At 44.0% G+C, this 11,486-nt stretch overlaps 5 protein-coding genes across 5 annotated transcripts; 2 read left to right on the top strand and 3 right to left on the bottom strand.

Moving 5' to 3' along the window:
• Window positions 1–1,136: 1,136 nt before the first annotated feature.
• On the bottom strand, window positions 1,137–1,579 carry LOC148515203 (histone H2B 1.1-like). Its single transcript, XM_088480421.1, has one exon. It carries the CDS (start codon window positions 1,577–1,579, stop codon window positions 1,187–1,189), a length of 393 nt encoding a protein of 130 aa, XP_088336547.1. The 3' UTR covers window positions 1,137–1,186.
• Window positions 1,580–1,725: 146 nt separating this feature from the next.
• On the top strand, window positions 1,726–2,263 carry LOC148515202 (histone H2A type 1-like). The gene has a single exon (XM_088480502.1). The coding sequence runs from the start codon at window positions 1,851–1,853 to the stop codon at window positions 2,241–2,243; it is 393 nt and encodes a 130-aa protein (XP_088336628.1). The 5' UTR covers window positions 1,726–1,850; the 3' UTR covers window positions 2,244–2,263.
• A 592-nt stretch (window positions 2,264–2,855) lies between these two features.
• On the bottom strand, window positions 2,856–3,266 carry LOC148515201 (histone H3). The gene has a single exon (XM_088480420.1). The coding sequence runs from the start codon at window positions 3,264–3,266 to the stop codon at window positions 2,856–2,858; it is 411 nt and encodes a 136-aa protein (XP_088336546.1).
• A 2,724-nt stretch (window positions 3,267–5,990) lies between these two features.
• Window positions 5,991–6,302, bottom strand: LOC148515200 (histone H4). Its single transcript, XM_088480419.1, has one exon. The coding sequence runs from the start codon at window positions 6,300–6,302 to the stop codon at window positions 5,991–5,993; it is 312 nt and encodes a 103-aa protein (XP_088336545.1).
• Window positions 6,303–8,925: 2,623 nt separating this feature from the next.
• Window positions 8,926–9,923, top strand: LOC148515199 (histone H1.11R-like). The gene has a single exon (XM_088480501.1). It carries the CDS (start codon window positions 8,928–8,930, stop codon window positions 9,591–9,593), a length of 666 nt encoding a protein of 221 aa, XP_088336627.1. The 5' UTR covers window positions 8,926–8,927; the 3' UTR covers window positions 9,594–9,923.
• The last annotated feature ends 1,563 nt before the right edge of the window (window positions 9,924–11,486 follow it).

Here is an 11,486-nt window from a genome sequence, read left to right as displayed (position 1 = left end):
CTTCAGTGCTTTAACTCCGGAAGGTATAACATGGAAGCTTCTTTAGACAACGGAGACAGCTCAGGTGAACTTGCTTAAATCCACTTTACCTTGGCACAGTGGGCCTGATTCAGAAATGTACGCAATGCCAATATTTACGTAGATTGAGCGATTTTTTGCCGTTGTGCATGTGTGCAAGATGCACGCGCAGCAATTGTTACGCAATATTTTCATCTGCAAAGTGAGTGCCAGGTAGTTAGCATTTGGGGGAGGTAAGCAGGGGTGGGTAGGCAAACGCTGGCGTGTCTAACCATTTAAACGCTGTTTTAGGGGCATGCATAAATGAGTCAGTGTGATCTCCTATGCAACATAAGAGCTCTGTGCGTGTCAGGATAGCTGCAGTGTTTGCGGCTGGTCAGACTTGCCGAATATGATGCATGGCTGCCCGATCTGCACTAATATTACTGATGTTTACGCTGGTGCGTGAAGTCTGACGGATATGAGAGGGCAGAAGTGGGCATCCCTATGCTCAGGTAAGCTTTGGAAACAGGATACTATAGCAGCTGCATTCCGTGCAAAATCAGATTCCATTGCATTAGCGTCCATCTCTAAATCAGGCCCATTGTGCCCTGCACTTCATCTCGCAGTGTGTGAGATGTATATAAAATTGTAAAGACATTAAAGGCAGATTGTATACATTTTTATATGTATTTTAATAAAATGAACACAATAGTTTGTGGCTTTTATTAATGCAAATGAAGGGAATAATCTAATTGTTTATTGAGCTTAACTGACATTTAAAACTGTACAAGTATAATACTGCGGACAGATATTGCAGATGAGACAAACGAATTTTATACATAAATGCTATTCCACCAGTGACCACATGAGGTCGCTGCTGCTGCACAGATTAGTGCAGCTACCAACGTTCAATATCCGACATATTATTAAAGAGCAAAAATTCCAAAGCTGTTCTAGCTGAGCGCCAACACAGGATACAGAATGTACATTAGTGGAATCGCCTTGGCAATACTTTTGCTTACACTTGATAAATAAAAAAATAAATAAATGTATAAAAGACTGGAAGAGCACGTTACTATCAGCCCAGAATAGGGATCACAGCAATAGTTAAAGCCCGATTAGAGGAGGTGGGTGGCTCTTAGAAGAGCCTTTGTGTTTTTTATGTGGGAAGGAGAAAGAAAGCAGATCACTTGGTGCTGGTGTACTTGGTGACGGCCTTGGTGCCCTCGGACACGGCGTGCTTGGCCAGTTCACCCGGCAGCAGCAGTCGTACAGCGGTCTGGATCTCCCGGGAGGTGATGGTGGAGCACTTGTTATAATGAGCCAGGCGGGAAGCTTCCCCAGCAATGCGCTCAAATATATCATTCACAAAGGAGTTCATGATGCCCATAGCCTTGGAGGAGATGCCGGTATCAGGGTGCACCTGCTTCAGCACCTTGTACACGTAAATGGCGTAACTTTCCTTTCTGGTCTTCCTACGCTTCTTCCCATCTTTCTTCTGGGTTTTGGTCACCGCTTTCTTTGAGTCTTTCTTAGCCGCCGGAGCAGACTTGGCTAAGGGGGCTAAGACCTGTTGCATTTATAAGTAGCTCATGCAAATAAGGCTTTACCCATGCTAGATGCACTATTGGGTAGACGTGTCACGTGATGTAAATGCGGTCTCAAACATCCAACCGTCATTTGCTGATTGGTCAGTCCATGAATTTGTACTACATGAATTGCTGTTTAAGCAGACCAATCACAGAGCAAGCAGTGGATCCGGTCTGAGTGTGTATATAACAAGGAGGGCAAGCTCATTTTCGTTACTAGTTCAACCAGGTTGAGTGTATTTTAATTTCTGTGTGCCGAGCATGTCTGGAAGAGGGAAACAAGGCGGCAAGACCCGGGCTAAGGCAAAGACTCGCTCATCTCGGGCCGGTCTCCAGTTCCCAGTTGGTCGCGTTCACCGTCTGCTGAGGAAGGGAAACTATGCTGAGCGTGTAGGAGCCGGGGCCCCGGTGTACCTGGCCGCAGTGCTCGAGTATCTGACGGCTGAGATCCTGGAACTTGCCGGAAACGCCGCCCGCGACAACAAGAAGACCCGCATCATCCCCCGCCACTTACAGTTGGCTGTACGCAACGACGAAGAGCTAAACAAGCTGCTCGGTGGGGTGACCATCGCCCAAGGAGGCGTCCTGCCCAACATCCAGGCCGTGCTGCTGCCCAAGAAGACCGAGAGCCACAAGGCCGCTAAGAGCAAGTGATTTTACTACTAGACACTCGTCCCCGCAACACAAAGGCTCTTTTCAGAGCCACACACTACGTCCCTAAAGAGCTTATTCATGGTTTACCACTGCTAGTAAACGAGGCCGATTTAGTGGAAGAGCCATTATACGCTCTTATGTACGTCTTGTAATAGTGCAGAGACCTGCAGCCATATAATGCTATGACTGTATAGAACGTGGGGATGGTTCTGGAGAGGAATGCAGCTCCGCGTGAACTGTACAGGGAAGCCTAACATTCTAATTCAATACGTTAAAGGCTATATAACTTGCATTGAAACGGCTACTCGTGTCTTCTAGTCTGGTTGTTCCCTTTGCCATAACTTGACGCTGGTGAGACGAGAGACTTCTGCCGTTGTCGAAGGCAGCGACAGGAAAATGCGGGGGGACTATAGCGTAAACACTGTGTGATGTGTGGCTACTTAGTAAGGGACTGGTCATGTAGACCCCACCCCACCTAGAGGTGAAACGGAGCTGAGATTTTAACAACGGTCTTCCACTTGAATTGAGATGTTTATGCTTCAGCTCATTTAGAAAGATGTGGTGGCTCTGAAAAGAGCCTTTGTGTTGCGTGTAGAGGAGTGCCGAGTATCATTATGCCCTCTCCCCTCGGATCCTGCGGGCCAGCTGAATGTCTTTGGGCATGATGGTCACCCTCTTGGCGTGGATGGCGCACAGATTGGTGTCCTCGAAAAGCCCGACCAGATAAGCCTCGCTGGCCTCCTGTAGGGCCATGACGGCAGAGCTCTGGAAACGCAGGTCGGTCTTAAAGTCCTGGGCGATCTCCCTCACCAGGCGCTGGAAGGGCAGCTTGCGGATAAGCAGCTCGGTGGATTTCTGATAGCGTCGGATCTCTCGGAGGGCAACAGTCCCGGGTCGGTAGCGGTGAGGCTTCTTCACGCCGCCGGTAGCTGGGGCGCTCTTCCGGGCGGCTTTGGTTGCCAGCTGCTTGCGGGGTGCTTTCCCTCCAGTAGATTTGCGGGCAGTCTGCTTGGTCCTGGCCATCCTGCTTTATACAATGCAGTTATGTAGGCAATTAGAAGGAATGAGTGAAGAACAGCCGGCAACAACTCCATTTATGCGCAGTGCTGCGTTGTGATTTGATGAATTAAAGGCGCCCATCTTCCTGATTGGCTGACACAAAGCCGTTGAAACTTTCAAATAGCCCGCCAAGAATTTTGGTTTCCACCGTTATTAGTTATGTAAAGTATATAATATAACAGGCCAGCGCGGGTATGACACGAGTTACAATAAATAGCTTTTTCTTTTTTGTAATTCAAATTCCAGTCGTTGTAATTTAACCAGAAATAATTTTCTTGTATTCCAGCGAGAAGAAACAATGAGTGGCTCCCTACATACGGATGGTGATATTGTATCACTACAATATAGGACTAGTGTCGGGTGTAGAGATAACGTAATAAAATCCTGTACAGTACTGAATAGCTGCCAAGGACGGGAAAGTTTTGTGTTTAAACAAGATGATTTCTTTAAGCTACACTCACTACTGTCCGGGAGATCATAGAATATAATCGCGGTATAAACAGCATAGATCAATATATGAGCAAATGATGCAACATTCACAATAACATGATAATCATTTTATTATTAAAGCATTAAGAATACATTTATATGGTAGGCATCAGTTGTCCTATTGTGAGCAATATTAGACCAGAGTATAATCAGAACGTCAGCATGCTTTGGACACAATGTGATACTAATGGGAAACAGTAAATATTATTTTACAATTGTCTCCATTCTATGAAACATTAGTGGATTCAATTTGAGCCTTAGACCACAATTTAAACCTCAGAAATCGGAGATACTACATGAAGAAATACAGGGCTACATTTGGGTAGTATCAGAGCCGTAACTAGACTTTTCAGTGCCCTGTGCCAGAGAGAGCATTGTGCTACAAGTAAGAATGATAATAAAGTGGTAGAACAGGCCCAAACAGCGCCCCCTACTCTATGCCATGGCACAAGTCGCACTACCCTAGTTACGGCACTGGGTAGTACAAAGGGGCTCACAATATACTGTACTCAGTTGAAATAAAAATCAGAATCTATACTAAAGGCACAGTATATAAAACAGTCACTTTTATTGTTCTAGATTAATTCCAGATTTGTATTTTCGTTCTGCACATTCAATCATCTTATTTATATTTTGCTTGTTCCTTTTCCACTCTCATGACTCCTGAACATGCAATTACGTAGTTATTAGTGAGATATAATTAGTAATAAGGGTGGATAATATAATAAATTAATAATCCATACCGGTGCATATGGTATTTGGTGCTTACTAATTAAATACGAATAGGTGGTATATTTAGGGGACACCGGCTTCCCAATAGGACCCCTTGCATGTGCTGCCATCACTGGCGAGCATTGAGCATGGGTGGACAATCATTTCTGGGGGTGGCGGCCGTCGGGTAACCACACTTTAGTAAACTGTCGAGGGCCGCGTGTAATATATTTTATATGTATGATACCCATCAATAAAATTGTAATGGGCTATATTGTCAGACCCGTTCCTCTATTTCCCCACACACATGTACCTTAATGCTATAAAATAAATGGAGCAAAAGGCAATGCACTGTATAATATGAGAAATATGAAACAAGCAACAATAATAATTTACATAACATATACAATAGAAACATGCGGCCAAAAGAAAGTACAATTCTCCATTGTGGTCAGACAGGCTCATCATTTCTAGATCCTCGGCACCAGCGAATTTGCGACATCATCAACTGACGTGCAATCGACCTATATTTGTATATACTGGCAACACCCGAGAGCCAGCTCAAAGATTCAGTGTCTATAGAACCTAGCAAGGATCAGGGCCACTGCATGACTTACTGTGGTGACAAAAAGTTTGCCCAGCATGACCCCAGTGAGTAGTGGTCACCCGCAGTTCCTATACATGCACCAATGACGGGAATGTTCCTCATTTGCACTCTGACAGTGGCAATATGAGCCATGTGATTCTTGAGCGCCTAGGGAAGAAGTCAGGCCGAAATGATCGAAGTAACCAAATCCCTCTTTCTAAAGTCCAACTCGATTGAATAGACAAAAGGGACACCTCCATATCACAACTTCAGCAGCATAAATGATGCTCTCATTTCTTCTGGGATATATTAAAGTTCCTCCTAACAACTGATGGGTACGGATCTGCCCCCCCCAAGGAAATGACCACAGCGTTACAGCTCAGGCGGATTGGCTTCCGAACATGCAATTACAGAGTTATTATCCAGTAGAATAATACAAAGTATATAAATCACCCCTACACATGAAACGTTTTTTTTCCAGGTTTTATTGTGGGTTGCACAGCCAATTTCATTGCAGTTTTGACGCATTTATAAGGTAAGTGAGATTTTAAAACACACATTATCCATAGAATTATTCCTTTACGCAGTGTTTGGCGAATTCCCCTGACACTAGCCTAAACTGCAGCTTTATCATATGTATTATGTAACACGGCATCAGCCAGCGTGGGCACGGATTTCAACTATGACCTTGCACTCGATACTTCCTACTTGCACGGATCTAAATAGAAGGTGCAACCATGAGAAGTATTAGGAGTCCGGAGCCGGTGCATACTGTGACGAGCTTGCTAGGACTATAATGCAGAGTGTATACAGCAACGTTATTCCAGCTCTCTGATAGAAAAGATGGGCGGCCCTGAAAAGGACCTTTGTGTGGTTTAATGGAATTAGATGCGCATCGGTGCTTAGCCTCCGAATCCATAGAGAGTGCGGCCCTGGCGCTTCAGAGCGTACACCACATCCATTGCAGTGACCGTTTTCCTCTTGGCGTGCTCGGTGTAGGTGACGGCATCCCGGATAACGTTCTCCAGAAAAACCTTTAGCACGCCACGAGTCTCTTCGTAGATGAGACCTGAGATGCGCTTCACACCCCCTCTCCGGGCCAGGCGACGGATGGCGGGCTTAGTGATGCCCTGGATGTTATCACGAAGAACCTTCCTGTGCCGCTTGGCGCCTCCTTTACCAAGCCCCTTTCCACCTTTGCCTCTGCCAGACATGTTTCTTTCTGCTTTCACGAAGAACAACAAAAAAAAATACCTCTAATGCTCTCACTTCTGTGAAGTCCTCCTCTTATACAGTGCGGGAGGACCTAGTAGGAAACCTCTGGGCTGTGAGGGAGGCGTTCACCAATGCGTCACATTCTGCTCCTTTCAATGGAGTATGATCAGAACGTCTACATGCAGTAGATACAATATGATACTAATGAGAAACAGTTACTATTGTTACAATTCTATGAAACAATAGTAGATACAATCTGTGCCAAATTAGACCACAAGCTAAACCTCACAAATTTGAGAAACTACATGTAGGGGCTCATAATATACTGTACTCGATGGAAATACAATTCAGACACAGTACTAAAGGTTCAGTACATTCAGATAATTACTTATTATTCTTCTATTTTAATCCCTGATTTTTTTATTTCTGCACATTCAATTATTTTATATATATATATATATATATATATATATATATTTATTTCAATTGTTCTTGTTGACCTGTTCTACTGTCCATTACTCCTAAACATGCAATTACTGAGATATAAGCAGTAATAGAAAATGCAATTTTATATGATATGAGAAAAATGGAAACAAGATAAATGGTTATTCAACAGATCATATAACATATAAATATGCGACCAAATGAACATACAATGCTTTATGTAACTCTTTATGATGTTTTCACTTTACTACCCATTCAGTTAGTACTCAGTAGAACAATACATAGCATTAATAATTATCACCCCGGCCCTCTCACATCAAAAGAAATGATCAGATCTCCCTGTCACAGGAAAAGCCGCCCTTTCTACAACCTCCCCCCTCCTCCCCCACACCCTTCCATTTCTATGCTCCTACCCAGCCTCATTGTGGTCAGACAGACTCCTCTGTCCCAGATCCTCTGCACAGGCGGAGATGTGGACTTCATCAATTGAAGTCCAAAACTCTGCAGTTACAAGCCGAACCAGTGAGCTAGCTCAAAGGTTCAGCGTCTGTAGAACCCAGCAAGGATCAGGGTCACACTGCATGAATGGCAGAAAAGTTGCCAAGCATGACCCCAGTGACCCACAGATTCATGTAATGCACGTGAGGGAATATTCCTCATTTGCAATCTGACAGCGGCAATTTGAAAATATGAAGTCAGACTGAACCAAAATAATCGAAGTACCCAAATCCTAATTTATTTTTTACTAATACAAAATTGATTGAATGGACACAAAGGTACATTACAGGTGGATTGTCTTACACAGGAGTTGCTAGGGGTAAGTTAGGAGGATGGTTTGCTTCCGGCCACCCACTCTCTGAATTCTGGAGCCAGTTTTAGCAGAGAATGAGCCAGTAAGACTCAAAAATCCAGGATCTCATCTCTTCCATCCATCAGGTGCACAAATGCCTCTGCTGGGTGCCCTATACCTAAGTCGAGCTAGAACCATCTTAATGATAACTCAAAATCTCACATGATTGGCTCTCTATTCTTCCCTCTGTTCCATCAGGTCTCCCTTTATTTTTCATAGGATCCTCCCATCTCCATTTATTTTTCCTCTGTTACGCCCTTTACCCCATCACCTCAATACTTCCCTTATTTTTCCCTGTCCCACTTCTGACTACCGACCAGACCATATCCTAGCGGTCATCCTATTTATCCCCTTATTACTACTGTCTCTCTCTATTTTTTATCACTATTCATACTTTCTCCCCTTATAGTGTTGTCTCATTGACTCCCCTGGTTCCACTATTCTTCAGTCTATCTCCCTTCATTCCCTAGTCTACCCTATATTCCAATGCCTCTACCTATTGCTCACATTTACTCCTTTTAAAATCTTACATTAATGGGACCATGATGTCACTATCATCCTTTTAAAAGTCACATCTGTCTTATTAAATACACATAAATGACCATCCACATGGATCACTATAAGAACATTTTGGGGAAATGCCACCAGTATTCTTCCTAACCAGGGGAATGCCAGGCAGGATTAACCTTTTAACTGACTGTGCTATGTATCTTTACCTCTGTAACTTACATAACTACAGTTCTTAGACAAGACTTCAATTACCTTGTGAGGCAGCCTGTCTGTGCTATCTCCCCGGGAGTACAAGAGTCCACACATCACCTTTATGTGATTCAGTGGGTGGCCTGCTCTGCACAGGTTGTGCCGCAGAGCACCTTCATTATCTCCAGGGTCAGGAGGAGAGAAAAAAAACCACGATGGGACATTTTAGCCTCACGAAAGAGAGAGATGTGTTACATGCCGGGCAGATGTAGCTTGGTGTGGGTGAGCTGCCGATGACTATTTCTGGCCTCCTTCGCAGCGCCTAAGCCATCATTGGCCATAAAGGGTAAGGAAAGATCTTGGCGTACGAGTGAGGGTCAGAGAGCCAGCTCTATGTTCTTCTCGTTCCGTATAAAATACTCTTTTTCTGCGCTAGGGAAACACAAGCTGAGGGCAGATTGTGCCATACACACAGACAGGGAAGGATTTACACAGCTGTTTATTCAGCCAATGGGAGCACAATACACGCAACGCTCAGCAGCCAATCACAGCACAGCCGACAGTGTATATAAGTGACATCAGCAGCAGTGGGTAATGTATTAATATTTCTTACGTTGTGTCGTAGTCTACAATGGCAGAAATTGCACCAGCCGCCGCCGCTGTCCCGCCATCAGAGAGCGCAGCCAAAAAGAAGCGGCAGCCGAAGAAAGCTGCAGGAGGTGTCAAGAAAAGCCCCAAATCTTCTGGTCCCAGCGTCTCCGAGCTCATCGTAAAAGCCGTGGCCGTCTCCAAAGAGCGCAGTGGTGTTTCACTTGCCGCCCTGAAGATGGCTCTGGCTGCCGCAGGCTATGATGTAGAGAAGAATAACAGCCGCGTCAAACTGGGTGTGAAGAGTCTGGTGACCAAAGGAACTCTCACCCAGGTGAAAGGCACCGGCGCTTCCGGCTCCTTCAAACTCAACAAGAAGCAGCTGGAAAGCACGAAAGCCGCTCAGAAGTCTCTGAAGCCCAAGAAACTTGCGGCAAAAAAAGTGGCCAAATCCCCGAAGAAGCCCAAGAAAGCTCCAAGTGCAGCCAAGAGCCCGAAGAAGGTCAAGAAACCATCAAAGGCGGCTGCTGCCAAAAGCCCAAAGAAGCCGAAAGCCGTGAAGTCTAAGAAGGCGGCCAAGAGTCCGGCCAAGAAGGCAGCAAAACCTAAAGCTGCCAAGAGTCCGGCCAAGAAAGCAGCGAAGCCCAAAGCCGCAAAAAGCCCGGCCAAGAAGGCAGCTAAGCCTAAGAAAGCTGCGGCAAAGAAGTAATGGAAGAGCTGTTGTAGCCTCGCTCCTTGTTATCACCACAAAGGCTCTTTTCAGAGCCACCCATATCTTCCCAGGAGAGCTGAGAACACTGCTAATTTTTGTTTGCTTTTACTGTAGCGTTATCTGGACGAGGCTGCAGTTAGCTTCTTATTCGTGCTCCAGCTTCTTCTTCACTTTCCTGCTTCTTATTCAGAACATTTTATATTAAAACATTTTTTTATCAAAGAGAATCAATAAGCTTATTGAATAAACAAAATATGAATCCACAGAGGGGGTTAACTTACATATGACCCATTTGTAATTGGCCTTGCCCAACAAAGTTTTGGGCATAAAATAGGGCATTAAAGTGGGCATAGGCACCAATTAATACATTTGAATAAGTAGCTGTAATTGTGCAAGGGTAATTAGCCTTGGGCATTGAATTTTACACTTGGAACTCACACAGTGGGGTTATTTACATATTATCCACTTGCAATTGGCCTAGCCCAACAAGGTTTTGGGTATGAAATTGGGTGGTAAAGTGGGCAGAGGAACCAGATTTTCTATATTTGAATAAGTAGATGTAGTTGTGCAAGGGTTAAATAGCCTTGGGCAACAATTGTTAAACTTGGAATCCACAGAGGGGGTTAACTAATATATAACCCACATGCAATTTTTCTTGCCCAACAAGGTTTTGGGCATGAAATATGGTGGTAATTTAGGCACAAACACCAGATTTTTATATATTTAAATAAGTAGCTGTAGTTGTGCAAGGGTTAAATAGCTTTAGACAACAAATTTGACACTTGGAATCCACAGAGCGGGTTAACTTACATATGACCCATGTGTAATTGGCCTTGCCCAACAAAGTTTTGGGAATAAAATAGGGCATTAAAGTGGGCATAGGCACCAATTTACATTTGAATAAGTAGCTGTAGTTGTGCGAGGGTTAAATAGCCTTTAGCAACAAATATGACACTTCGAACTCACAGAGTGGGGTCATTTACATATGACCCACTTGCAATTGGCCTTGCACAACAAAGTTTTGGGAATTAAAGTGGGCATAGGCACCAATTAATACATTTCAATAAGTAGCTGTAGTAAGGGTAAGTAGCCTTGGGCATTGAATGTGACACTTGGAACTCACACAGAGGGGTCTTCAAAGGTTTTGGGCATGAAATAGGGCATTAAAGTGGGCACAGGGACATTTTTTATATTTGAATAAGTAGCTGTAGTTGTGCAAGGGTTAAATAGCCTTGGGCAACAAATTTGACATTTGCAACCTATAGAGGGGGGTCACTTATATATGACCCAATAATATTTTGCCTGGCCCAACAAGGTTTTGGGCATGAGGTATGCTGGCAAAGTGGGCAAAGGAGCAAAATGTATTGATTTGAATAAGTAGTTTTAGTTTGCAAGGGTTAAATAGCATTGGGCCACAATTTACACGTGAAACAAACAAAGATGAGTCACTTACATTTGATCAACTATTATTTTGCCTGGCCCAAAAAGGTTTTGGGCATAAAATAGGCTGGCAAAGTGGACACTGGTACAAATTTATTCATTTGAATAAGTAGCTGTAGTGTAGCAAGGGTTAAATAACCTTGGGCAACAAATTTGGCCTTTGCAACCTATAGAGGGGGTCACTTACATAAGAACCAATTGTATATTGCCTTTCCCAACAAAGTTTTGGGCATGAAATAAGTTGGCGAAGTTGGCACAGGCACCAAATTATACTATTTTGAATAAGTAGCTGTAAACTTAAAAGGGTTAATTAGCCTTGGGCTACACATTTGATACCTCCAACCAACATAGAAGGGTCACTTACATACGAGCCACTTGAAAATTGCATGACCCAACAAGGTTTTGGGCATAAAATAGGCTGGCAAAGTGGACACTTGTACAAATTGTATT

The sequence above is a fragment of the Taudactylus pleione genome, unplaced genomic scaffold (assembly GCF_031769625.1).
Source record: "Taudactylus pleione unplaced genomic scaffold, aTauple2 ptg000253l, whole genome shotgun sequence".
In the NCBI taxonomy this organism is placed as follows: domain Eukaryota; kingdom Metazoa; phylum Chordata; class Amphibia; order Anura; family Myobatrachidae; genus Taudactylus; species Taudactylus pleione.
Note: the sequence above shows the minus strand (reverse complement) of the source record. Positions and strands in the feature narration are given on the sequence as shown.